Raw genomic sequence first — 12,963 nt, 5'->3', positions numbered from 1 at the left:
CCGCGGCGTTACGTCACAAAGCAGCGCCAAGGGAGGGGCGAGGCCTGCGCGAAGACGGAGCGGCCGCGGCCTGCGCGGTCCCGCGGTGTCATGGTGAGTGCGGCCCCGGCCCGGCCCCGGCCCCGGCCCCGGCCCGCGTCCCCCGCCCTGCCCCGCTCTCACTGGTGCCCTCCGCAGAGCCATGGAGCCGGGGCGCCAGACGCTGCCGCTGGAGAACGCCTCCATCCTCTCCGAGGGCGCCCTGCAGGACGGGCACCGCCTCTGGATCGGCAGCCTCGACCCCAAGATCACCGAGTGAGTGACTGTGTGCGCGGCACCGCGCCCCGCCGGCCCTCCCGGTGCCCCCCGGTACCCCCCGCCAGCGACCCCGCCTCCCCCGGCCCCCCCATCCCTCAGGGGCGCCGCCTCCCTCCCGCTACCCCGCCCCCAGCAGCGGCACCGCCCCCCCGTTACCCCATCAACGGGGCCGTGTCCCCATGTCCCCCCCCAGCAGCGCAGCACCCCCGGGCAGTGCCACGTCTCCCCTCCCTGGTGTCCCCCCCCACTCCCCCGACCGCTGACGGGGTGCTCTGTCCCTCCCCGGCCCTGGGCGACCCCGAGGGCCCGGCGTTAGGTCCGAGCGCTGCCCACGCTCCGGTCCCCGGTGCTCGCTCGGCTGTGGGACGGCTGACAGTTTGGGGGACCCCACCTGGGGGTGCCCCCGTGCCCCGGAGGGCAGCGCAGGCTGGTGTAGCACGCCCAGCTCTTGCCTCTGCCCCGCAGCGAGGGGTGACGGTCGCCCACTCGAGCAGATTTGCTAGCTGGTCCCAGCTCCCACGGCACTGCGTGGGCGGCCCCGTGTCTGCTCGGCGCTGCTGCCTGGCAGCAAATGGCCCGAAGTGTGTGTGTGGGGGTGTGTATGTGGGGTGTCCCCAGGGCTGCGCTGGCCCCACGGACCGAGGGGCTCAGAGGCAGGCGCTGAACTACTGCATACAGCGATCCTCCGAGTCACCGCTCGGGCTGGAGGCCCGGGGCTTGAAAACATCTTGGTTTTCTGGTCTAGGGAAACGTTAGGATTTTAGGTTTGAGACTTTCAGGGTGACCAGGGGCCTTGTTTTGTTATTTTGCTGGTGTCAGCAGTGGGATGTAGTTTGAATAGAGGAGAGTTACTCACTTGAGTAACTGAGTGGTAACGAGGTAGGGCACGGTGGGACTGGCTCCTTATGGTGGATAAGTGCATAAATCAAACGTGTGTGTGTATGCATTTCGTGTTTTCTCCGGACTACAGATAATTATCTTCTGAGCAAACATAATATTTGAACAGTTAAATTGTCAAGGAAATATGACTGCTGTCCAATATTTAGATAGTGTTCTGAGAAATCAGTAGGTCGTATAAAAAAAAACCAAACCAAAACAATTTGGGGTTTATACACTTCTAAGAAACAAGCATTTTTGATTAACTATTGTATGTGCCTGTCATGGAATACTTTTTCTTCCTGCTTCTTTTTGTGTGTGTGCAGGTGCTAGGTTTTTATTCTAAATGTGGTTCATCTTAGCAGAGCAGTTTTCTAATAGCCTCTAAATGGAATCATTAATGCATTGTGCTTTTCTGCCATTCAGCTTTGGGTAGTTTCTGCATTAATTACCATTTTTATCCCACAGCTATGTTACTCTGGTTTGTCCACATTCACTGACCACATAAAATTAGATATAGGAGTTCTTGAGCATGTTGTTTGCTGGGTCCTTAAAGACTCAGGAAACTGGGTTAGTGTGAGGGGAAGAATAGTGGGTGTTTGTAAATGCATTAGATCCTTCACTTCCCAGGGTGATCATTAGTGGTGTTTTTAAAGACCCTTTCAGTCTAGGTTGTTCGTTTGAATCTAGGCCAGACAAGTAATAGCTTTATATGGCAAAATTTACTGTTTTCATAGGTTGGGTGAAATGAGTTTTGTGGGTTTCAGTCAGCCTCTTACACGGGCAGGCTGTTCCTTTTCGAATAACCTATTGCAGCTGCATGAATTCAGCAGTCTAGGAGTGGGGCACGGCTGCCCTGGCACCCTCGCTGCTGGGGACCGTGTCCAGAGCAGCATCACGGCTGGAGGCAAGGGGCTTCGTTCTCCAGCGTCATCAAACCTAGAGTGCTTCCATGCTACTAAATGTTTAAAGTTTGCGCAGTGATGAGTGACAGTGCTTGTTGCTTATTTCAGGCTCTATAATTCTGTGTCTTGCTTTTGGTTTTACTTTAAAAAGGGCTGTTCTCTCCTGCAAGCTGTATTGTAATCTCTGTTTCCTTGTGAATAAAAAAAGAGGAAGTTCCTTTTAACACATTGTCAGTGTAGAGAGAAAGAGTGTGGTTCTGTGTCAGGTCAGTAAGTTTCTATAAATCATCTTGACCTTTACTTTCTTATCCTAAGGGCTTACTTCTCTGCTTATAGTTGCTCATCTGAATTATCCCTGTTGGGGTTACTAATCACGTGACCAAAAACATACACCTGAAAACTAAATAGCTGTTTCTTCATTTGCTGCTTTTATCTGATTTTTAAAGGGTTGCCCCTGCAATTTCTATGTTAGATTTGTTTAAGACAGAGTAAAGTTGATTGAGTTGTTAGCAGGTTTAATAACTGGTTGTGAGTTTCTTGAGCAGAAATGAGTTCAGAAAGTCTTGAATTAATCCAAGACTTCCATTTAGAGAGCAACCTATACCTGCAGTCAAGCACCAGGGAGTTAATAGGTAACGTACACATTTGAGCACAAGCTGCAGTAATAGGAATTATAAATGTAGGGCTGCCCACAAATTACAGCCTGCAAGTTGATGGCTTATAGGACGTTATTACACATACTGAGTAACTGTGACTCAAATGGGAGTCTCAAAGGGTCTCGAACGCTGACATACCCTACCTACTGGGGTATGGTGGGTCTTCTGGTGGGCATTCCTCCTGACCAGTAATGTTTGTTTGGGTGACTTCTCTTCTTTTATCCAGCATCCTTAGAGGACTGTTCTGCCCGTGGAAGAAGATAGTGTTAGGAGTCTGCTGAGTGTATTCTTAGCAGCTGGAAGGAGGTGAGCTGCCACCGTAGGACCACGTAGCTGTTCATGATGTAGGACATCGTCTCCAGGCACTTCTGATGCTGAATGATCCCTGCTGCGGGGCCTGCCGTGGCAGTGCACGAGGAGGGCAGCAGGTGGTCAGTTCTGGGTTTGGTATCACTGAGCAAGGAAGCGTGGAGTCCCCTCACCGTCACCGTGAGCATCGCCTGGTGCAGCATTTGTCCCCCAGCTGCACAGTGGGGTAAGAGATGTGCTGAGGCACAACTGTTTGTTCACATCACCTCTCAGTGCTCCCGTTTGGGGAAAAAACCCATACTTTAGTTACGTCTCCCATGTGGCAAGCAGAGTAGGACTGCCTCCTCTGCCCATTCCTGTTTGTAAAGCCTTTTGAGATTTTTAAACTTTTGCCAGTCCAAAACGTTACATTTACAGCTCTGCAGCTACACATACATACTATCTAGTTTCCAGTAGCCTCTGAATGACCATTCATTTTCCACGGGTATGAAATAGCGTGTGTTCAACTTCCTTGGCTGTTCTGCTGCTTGTCTAGGATCCCATCTTGATGAGTCTCACCTAGAAAACAATGTGTGCATAAGTTGTTGTTACAGACTCCTGCTGACTCCCAGTGGGGCAAAATTCTTCGCAATAATAGGTTTCGCATGTGGCCCGGTACCTTTGCGGTATCCTTGGGACAGCATTGTTCAGAGGAAGCCTTGCCTGTGTTTGAATAGCGCTCGGGGTGCCAGGAGGAAGAGTGGAGGAAAAGGAAATGGGGGAGCTGCTGGTTTGTCTCGCATTCGCATCAGATGACAGGAAGTGGAAATTGAGGTTGGCTGCGGTGATCTGTACAGCACGGCGGGGCCACATCTGTGCGAATAACTTCCAAGCTCTGGATAACCCAAGTCGTTGCCATAGTAAAGATTTTTACATGTTCTCACTTTTTTTTTTTAAGACTTCAGGTTTTCCGTGACAGTCTTCCTTCAGTACTGAAGTCCTCTTGGCTTGGAGAACTACTTGTCAAATTACTGTTAATGCCCTCACTACATTAACAATAACAAATCATAATCACAGCCTGAAACTTTTAGTTATACAAGACTTCAGGTCTGAGCTGCTCCATGGAGAGTAGGTGACCTGCAGTTGTAAAAATTGCATGCATCGTTGGAAAAAAGCATTTGCATCATCTAAAGATTCTAAATAAAATAGATTACATAGGTTGCTTCTAGACTCTTAATGAAATTTGTTTTAAAGGAACAACTGCCACTTCGCTGCTAAGAAAGTATTATTTGAATGCAGAGGTTCTCAGGGAAAAAAACCACGAAGTATTCCTTTTAGCAGGGCAGCTGCAGGGGTTTTGTTGTTGTAAACAGAATGCAATGGGAATCATTGTTGCCCTTCCACTGCCTCTGTAATTGCCAAAAGGGGAACACCAATCTAGTCGTAAGGACTTTATTTTCATACTGCTGAAATTGCAAGTGCTTTTTGTAGCCGTATGTTTACAGAAACAAACCTGAGGTGCGTTTACATATTTTGGAGGCTCTGAAAGTTCAACAAGTGGGTTTTTATATACATCACATGTCTCCGAAGTTAGTGTTTTCACTTGTACATCTGTGACTGCTTGTTGGTAGCTTGAGGTGCGGTGGTGAAACTTGGCTACTGTGTAACCAGCTCCTTTTTTTTTTTTTCCCTTGCTCTTGTTTTTGTGTCTCCCTTGCCTTCTGAGCAGAGGCTGAGGGTTTGTAGGCCTCTTGGAAGACCACAATGCTTCGCCTGTATTCCGAAGGATGTAGGAAGCCTTCCATAATCAATTACAATGTGTTTATTCCCCTGGGAGATAACTTGGCCCTTCTGCACTGCTCGTCTGAACACTTGCTGCACCTTCACCTCTTTAAAAGTGCATATCCTGAGTGTCCACCGTGACCCATCCTGTGAGATGACTCACATTCCTGGAACTTTCTTGCATGGCTCCTGAAGCCTAACAAAGGGCTATGGCCCTTTTCAGACATCCTATCAGGCTTTATTAGGAAAAATGTTGTCTGCCCTTCCTATTTGGACTGTCCCTAAAGTTGCCTGGTGCATTTGGCCGACTTGGGCCACTACTGACCATTCATGTCTGGACATGCAAGGTTTCGTCCACTGCCTGGTGCTCCATGTGCTCGTTGAGTTATCCTGGTAGGCTTTCAGAGCGCTGAGTGTTATCTTGCAAGCTGAAAATAGGGCTTATACGATGTGGTTTGCCAGTGAATGCTGTACAGCTGATCAGAAGATGAGTCCTGACTAAGACAGCCTTATTAAACCCTTCAACAATTCTTAAACTCGAGGGATGGGGTCAGGCAGTGAAATAGTAACAGATGTCATTTTCCTTCTAGGTCAGCTAGTGTTGTTAAACACTTTGATCCAGGGAATCAGAAAAGCTGCAAAGAACTTTCAGGATTAGATGTGGCTTGTACAACAAATGTGCTCCTCATTTTAAGTTGCTCAGTGCACTGGATACTAAGCAGACAGATTTAGTTTGGCTTTTCCCAGTTTTATTGAAAACACCACACTCCCCACTGGATGGCAGGAAGATAATTGGCTAAATAAGTGTCTGACTTTCATGTGCATGTTGCTGTGAAAAGCTGTCTGAGCCAGAAGCGCTGGCAGATTTGGCCTGCATGATACTGAGGTCTGTCTGGTGACTTTTTTTGCCTGGTCTACGGTCAATTCCCGGTTGCAGTTTGTTTTGCTGATTCTTCTGTCTTCCTGCTTCCCCAGCTCTGCCAGGCAAGTGGGAGAGTGGCTGCATTTCTGTATGATGGGGGGACACAATGTTTATGCTTTGAAAGTAGGTGTGATGTAGAGAGGCAGGAGGCAAAGCCGTCTTGGACTCCTAACAAACCATTGCATAATTGTCCAAAAGCCAACTATTAATAGATCTTCTGCACGCCCTTCAGCTGGCACCGCTGGGAGGGAAGCTTTGTGCCTTGGGGTTTTAGAGCAGTCACTGATAATGCAGCTCAGAGTTACGGATGCTGAAGCGTTGCTGTACCGGGTGCCCGCCTCTGGGTATTTGGGAGTACCTGTATAACACAGCTGAACTGCTTATGGACTGACTGTGATACGTGTGTGTGTGTGTGTCAGGGGGTTCCTCTCTATCTCCTCGTTTTGAGTGGTGAAAGGTTTCATAAATGTCTTCTCTCCCATTCAGATACCACCTTCTCAAACTCCTTCAGAAGTTTGGCAAAGTAAAGCAATTTGACTTTCTCTTTCACAAGTCTGGTGCTCTGGAGGGGCAGCCGAGGGGTTACTGTTTTGTGAACTTTGAAACCAAACAGGTATGTTGCTTTTATCTAAAATTCTGATTTAAGTGACTGGCTGCTTTCCCCATCTTTTTTTATGTTAATGTAAAGCTAAAACAGGAAGGGATAAATTAAATACCTTGTCTACACAAACCCACAGATTCTAACAGCTCCACTCTGGCAGCCACTCTGTGACTGCTCCTGGAAGTAGCAATAGTGATTTCCTTTCTCCTGTGCTGACTCTTCCTGAATCCTGCTTTCTAATGCTAATCGGAAAGGGCCAGTTCTTTGGTCCGCTTTTGTAGTGAGCTCGTGGAGCGGTACCGTGGAGATGCTGTGATTCATGCAGAGCTTTGGATCAGCCTGCGAGACCACCTGAAATCCAGAACTGCTCTGAAGTCCTCCTAGGTTTTTCTTTTGGCTTCATGAATGCACAAACACCAACTTCTGTGATGCTGCCAGATGTACAACATGAAACATCTGCAGCATCCTGGAGTGAACTGCCCCTGGCTGTCCAGTTGGGGTTTTAGCTCTTGTTGCAAATCAAAATTTCAAGTCATGCTCACCCGCAATATCAGAGTTGTTGTTATTTTGTCATAATTCTGCTAAAATTGTTCAAAAGTTAGGAAGAACAGTGTGTTTGGAGATTGCTGTGGTTGTGTGACCTTGTATTTTTGCTGTGCAATTGCCGGTAAGGATGTCAGAAGAGCCCTGATACAGTGCGTTAGCTCTAGAAAATTATTCATGGCAAGGTGGAATGGCATTGCAACATAAATCTTCAACCTGCGTGAATCAAGTTTGATGGGAGTGTCCCAAAACTGAGATTCCAGAGCCTAGAAGAGGACCAAGTGGATAACGTCCCCAGTGCACATGAGCAAGGTCTGGAATAAGCATAGATGGGTGTTAATGAGAGACATGTAATCACTGTAATGAGTCACAGTATTTTCTAGAGAAACTCCTGTAGCATAAACCTCCCTCAGAATGCTGTTCCAGTGGCCTCTATTTTTGGTATTTTCGAAAATCCTGATCACTTTCCCCATTTCCTCCCCCAAAACAGGTGAAAGAATAAACCGATAAGGCTGATAAAAGTCTGGTTACTCGGATGATGGAGTCTTCCAAAGATATTCCTGGATTGGGATACAATGGGATAAACTTTCTTTGCTGTCAGTTAGCTGTACTTAGAGAAGACTGATTAGCAAAGAAGAAAGGCTCTTTACATCTGAGTTGGTTTTGACTAAGGACTTGGTTTGTTTATTGAACTGTCTTCCTGTGCAGGAAGCAGAAAAGGCGATCCAATGCCTCAATGGGAAGCTGGCCCTTTCCAAGAAATTGGTGGTGCGATGGGCACATGCACAAGTCAAGGTAAGCTTGTTGTTGTAAATAAGAACTGCTTTTAATTTGCAAGATCAAAAAACTTTAATATTAAGGAACAATTCATATCAAGGCTGTCTTATTGTGGCGAGGTAATTTCAGTCTGTTTTAGGAAATAACTCTCACAGAAACGGTATTAACAATCTACCACTTCTGTCTACCCAGACTGTGCTAGATTAGCTGTGAGTAAAAATAGGCCATTTAACCTGATGTGCTTTGTAAGGGAGATTCAGATCAGAGCGGTGTGAACAGATTACTTCCATAAATGTCCACATTTTAACTTTTCTCAAACTTAGTGAGTGATTGGCTGAAAATTTGAGGCCTTCCCTTTGTGGTTTTGCTCCCTTTTTGGATAGGAGATGCATGGAAATTCCCAATTACTGAGTACTTTGTTACTTTGTTCCACTTCTGAAAGCACTTATGTGGCAGCAGCTCTAATTAGTTCTGACTTTAAAGCAACATATTTCACATCTAAGCTAAATATCCTTTTATTGCTTGCTCTGTTGTATAAAACATCAAGTTTTTAATATTAACTTAGGCAGTACTTTCTGGAACATCCTTGTTTTAATTTTTTAAAATTCTTGTCTTGTTTCTCCTGCAGTTATTTACTCTCTGGTATTTGATAAAGCAATTTATTTTGAATAACTTTCTTTGCAGATAAATGGATTTTGGGGGAGGCGGGGGGGAGCTACTTCTTGCTTTTTTCCTTTGGGTAGTTTGCTTTTAGCATGCGTTGATTATCCTACAAGCAGCTTTCTACCCTTTCTCTTATCAAGTATACTAGCGCATTTGTTTTGGATGCTAAGAAAACCAAAACAGGTATCTTCGTTGAAGGAGACCATGTTGTTTTAATTATTGGCTTCAAGAGCTCCAGGCTCTTGTCAGCACGTCCAAGCTTGTGCGAATCCAGTCTCCATTTTCTTTAGCTCCGTAGCTACTAGAGTGCCACGTGCGTCCGGATGCCTGAGGAATGATCAGGCCATAAAAGGAGTTTGAGCCAGAGGAGTGAGCGTCCGCTCAGCTGGGAGTTCAGCGGGGTGGCTCACTGCTTGGCTCTCCGGGGTACGGTGAAGAACATGCATAAATAATCAGTTCAGTTTGCATGGCATTTTCTAATCTGTGAATGGAAAGATTTAACAACGCAGAAAATTTGGCTTATTGTAACAAGTGTTTATTTTAGACAATACCAGCACCATGCTAAGTAGTTTTAAGATGAGCGGCCAAGGCTTACCAGACACTGTCAGTTTGAGTAGCTCCGCTGAAAAACAAACCTGATTTTGTGCCAAGCGAAATAAGGAAGCAGAACACTGCAAATAGTTCAGGAGGCCCGTTGCCCACAGAGATGACAGACTCACAAGCTGCTTTCTACAGAAAGGAGGTAGTTTCTAACTGGTCTTTTTTTTCTCTTTTTTTTTTCCTTTTCCTTTTCTCCCAGCACTGAATGATTCTGTGCAGTCATGTGCTTGGGTTATCTTCTGACTCTGCACAACGTATAAAGAGTGTTGCAATACAGTACGGTAGTTACCTTAAAAAATTTACCATCTTTGCTTCATGCCTTATATAGGGGGGAACAAGAAGTGATAAGACAGGATAAGGATTAAGGATCCATAGTACGATGCCCATAAGTGTTCAGTATCAAAATCTATGTTCCATGTTGGTACTAAGCAAATATTATGGTTGGGATTTGTTTCAGTGTTTGGCCACTAAAATAATTCCTAGCAAAAACTTCACAAAATCTGAGGTGGTGTTAATCCAACTTTAAAGCGTATCTGTGGGCAAATGTTTCTTTGTTCGTAATCCCAGCTGACTTCAATCCTTAGTCTCTTGTTTGCAGAGATATGATCACAATAAAAATGAGAAGATCCTTCCAATCAGTCTGGAGCCATCTTCCAGCACGGAGCCGCCCCAGTCTAACCTAAGGTAGGAGATGGGGTGGGTGAGGTGACCAAAACCATGGGAGTAGCAGGGAACTAAATTCTTCAATTTTAATAAGATCTGGAGTTGTTGGCATTATCTTTGTGCTAAAAACATAACATGGCAGAAAAGCTGTTTTTAGAAGGGCAGCATGCTGCAGAGTAACTCATTTTATGTGGGACACTTCAGACCTGAAGTTCATTTTCTAACGTGTGAAGCTACTAGGGCAGTAGGAAGGAAAAGAGATGAGGAGAGGAATTGAGAATGTGTAACATTCCAGCTCCTTTGGCCAGAATGTGCTTTGCACTTCTTCATATGAATTTCAGTGGGAGGTTTTGTACTGTACTAATTTGATTAAGCAAAATGCTTATGAGCAAGAATTCCTACTATAGTGGCAAAAGATTAAAACAAAATCACAGGTAGTACTTCACATATATAGGGGTGTTTTGTTTTTGTTTTTTGCAATCGTTAGGGCTGGTAGGTCTTCTCTGTGGGATGTGGTTAAATTCTCCAACCCCTCCGTTTTACCTAAAGCACGTAGTGCTGCTTTGCTAATTCACAGTTTGGTTGAAAGGGTATGTGATTTTCCTCTCTGTTCTGTCAGTGGGACCCTATAAGGAACCAGGACTGGGGATAACGAATTTACCTACAGAAAAAATCAGCTTGGAATTCAGAACTAACACGCTAGGAAGTAATGAGCAGAGAGACTTGAGTCATACAGGTTGTTAACTACATCAGTGGCACAAAGGAGTTGTTTTAGTGAGGATGGATGCTGCAAGAAGCCATAGCAGAGAAAGGAACATTCCTCGGTCCATACCCAATGGAGGATAGTGAATAACCAGTGTCCTAGGAATTTGGGGTGTAACCTGGGATAGCTGCTCCCTTTGGGATAAACCCTGCTAATGCTGAAATAATGTTTCTTCCTGACCTAATTAAGAGTCTGGGGTTTTCCCATCCCAAGCAGTCTTGTAGCTGTGAGGAAGTCTGGCTTTCATTTCTCTGCTGTTTCCAGCAGCCTCGTCTGAGCTGTGCTCTGCTGCACATGCTCAGACCTCTTTAAATGACATCATTTTACATGAAGTAGGAAGCCTTGTTGTGTACTCGTCTTGCTCAGTGTCCTCAAGAAAGTGCTGAGTAGGTGCAGGGACCGTTATTTTGTGGTGCTGCGATATATCTTGGAGGACCTTTCCCGAGCAAATCCATGCTGAGGCTTGAAATGAAGTAGCGTGGGCTTTAAGCAGTAGATTCCTGCCTCCCAGCTTCATGCTGCTTGTGAATGCTGCGATGGGGGCTGCCTAACCCCTCCTCGTGTGACTAAGTATTCGCATGTCAACAAAATCTCTGGATTGCTGTAGTCTGATTCCATGCTAAGATCAAGCTCAATTTCTCTTCTGTTTTTTCTCTTCCCAGTGTCAGTGCAAAAATAAAGGCCATTGAAGCCAAGCTGAAAATGATGGCAGAAAATCCAGATGCGGAGTACCCTGCAGCACCTGTTTATTCTTACTTCAAACCACCGGATAAGAAAAGGACTACTCCTTATTCCAGAGCTGCCTGGAAATCTAGAAGATGATGCTTATGAATGGATAATGGTAGCAAGAAACACTGCTTTGTATACCTGGAGTCCTCCAGTGCTTTTGTACTTTGTAGAATGAGAAGGATACTGCCACCTGAGCACAACATCACTGTACGTGGCACGGTGTTTTGTAACGCCGTAGGTGGTCTGCTGAATGCTGCTTACTGCCAGTGCAGCTTCACAGCTGAACGCTGTTCAGAAAAGTAGGTTCCCTTCAAAGCCTCTGATGAACACGCAGACAACCTCTCGTTAGTGTGCATTCATTAGCAAGATTAGAAACAGTAACCAGTGTATGGAGTAAAGCACATCCAAAAATACTCCATTTAACTGATTACTTTTTAAAGTATTTTTGAACAAAAAGTATTCCGATTCGTGTTTTTAATGGAGGGGAAACACTTGGTTTTGATTAACATTCTGTAGTTACCATGGAAAACTTTTTCATCTCAATAAAATTCATTTTAAATAGATTTTGCCACACTTTTAGTAACTGTGCATGCAATATTTTATATGCACCAAAGCAAATTTATTTTGCATTTTGATTTGCAAACTTTAAGGTATGACTTTATGATGTGATAACCTTAAGATAAGTCATGACACAGCACGGGTATTTTCAGTGTCATTTAGGCTGTCGGTATGTGCCGCTGTGTAGGAGGTAGTGTATTTACACACCACTGAGGTCTGCTCTGTGCCCTAAGCTTCAGCGCGCCGCAGTGGCATATCTAATGTTTGCGTTCAGTAATCCCCGTCAGTGGTAGCTCTTCATAAACCAGATGTGACAGCGTGAGAATAACACTGCAGCTCCGAGACATCTGTCGAGCACATGACCTCCGCGTTTGCCCGCCAGCCAGGCCAGCTGAAGGTGGTCGGTTGTCTCGGTGTAAAGTGGCACAAGCGTTCGTGGCGAAATGGTTCTGCTGTGTGCTGAGGATTACCTGCACCAGGTGCTTAATTTACAAGTCTAATGGATGGCATTTCACTTAAACCGTTTGATCTGCAGCACATTCTTCTCCCTAAATGTTATCTGCAAAATAGAAATCTGAGGAAAAAAACATTGTCTGGCAGCGTTTTCTCCTTAGTACACGCAGTGCTGTGACTGTGTGCGCAAGGGGGATGTTGGAGAACGTGTGCGCTCGGGTCCAGGAGATACTGGTCTGATTTTGCCGATGTCTGCTCTCCCTCGTCCTTTCTATGCTGAATCTTTACCTCACTCTTGAACTGCTCCCCCACGCTGGTTAACAGTGCTCTGAAACAAGAGGAGGAAAACAATTTTTAAACAGCCCCTCGTTTCGGTACGCAGGTGTTGCTCACTGGCGTAGCAAAGTAAGGTTTGTATTGCTGAAGCAGCGCGCCTCCCTCCGAGCAGAGCACGCTTCCTGCTTCCGAACCGAGCGTCTGGAATGGAGCTGTGCATGTGTGTGATGGATGGATTGTTAAAAGCCTGAATTGTTCAAAAGTAGGTCTCGTGCTGTTAAATATTTGCTTTCTAGTTTTTGGGTACCTGAGTAAAGAGAAAAGTAGTATCGTTGGGAGTTTGTACCCCCATGAATGTCAATAACACCCGTTTACATTCCTCTGTGAACAGCCTGTGTTTTGTTCTTGCGTGGTCTAATGTTTGTAGTCCTCCGGATCTGTATCTGCGTTATTTAGAACAGCAATCAATTCTATTTCTATTAGGAATTTAGAAAATACCTAGATTCAAATCAGGTATGTGGTTGTGTTCCCATCAGAAATATACTTTGATATTTATTTGTATTTAAATACAATTTGGTGAAATTCTTACAGCTCTAAATAAACATTTAAAA

At 45.4% G+C, this 12,963-nt stretch overlaps 1 protein-coding gene across 2 annotated transcripts; it reads left to right on the top strand.

The window, feature by feature from the left end:
- The first annotated feature begins 2 nt into the window (after positions 1-2).
- RBM18 (RNA binding motif protein 18) lies at positions 3-12,740 on the top strand. 2 transcript variants are annotated; one of them, XM_075170808.1, is made up of 6 exons: positions 3-93; positions 178-294; positions 6,213-6,339; positions 7,579-7,665; positions 9,509-9,594; positions 10,999-12,740. In XM_075170808.1, exons 2-6 carry the CDS (start codon positions 182-184, stop codon positions 11,156-11,158), a joined length of 573 nt encoding a protein of 190 aa, XP_075026909.1. In that variant the 5' UTR covers positions 3-93; positions 178-181; the 3' UTR covers positions 11,159-12,740. The 2 variants fall into 2 exon arrangements, with proteins under 2 accessions (XP_075026909.1, XP_075026907.1); XM_075170806.1 differs by lacking the exon at positions 3-93 and adding an exon at positions 2,961-3,269 and having other exon boundaries at positions 208-294.
- Positions 12,741-12,963: the final 223 nt, after the last annotated feature.

The sequence above is a fragment of the Calonectris borealis genome, chromosome 21 (genome assembly GCF_964195595.1).
Source record: "Calonectris borealis chromosome 21, bCalBor7.hap1.2, whole genome shotgun sequence".
Taxonomy (NCBI): domain Eukaryota; kingdom Metazoa; phylum Chordata; class Aves; order Procellariiformes; family Procellariidae; genus Calonectris; species Calonectris borealis.
The sequence above is the reverse complement of the archived record's forward strand: the minus strand, read 5'-3'. Positions and strand labels throughout refer to the sequence as shown.

Coding starts and splice junctions, on each gene's coding strand:
- RBM18 (XM_075170806.1), top strand. CDS start 3,106: ATGCTGAATGATCCCTGCTGCGGGGCCTGCCGTGGCAGTGCACGAGGA. Junction 6,340..7,578: donor TGAACTTTGAAACCAAACAG/GTATGTTGCTTT, acceptor CTTCCTGTGCAG/GAAGCAGAAAAGGCGATCCA. Junction 9,595..10,998: donor CCGCCCCAGTCTAACCTAAG/GTAGGAGATGGG, acceptor TTCTCTTCCCAG/TGTCAGTGCAAAAATAAAGG.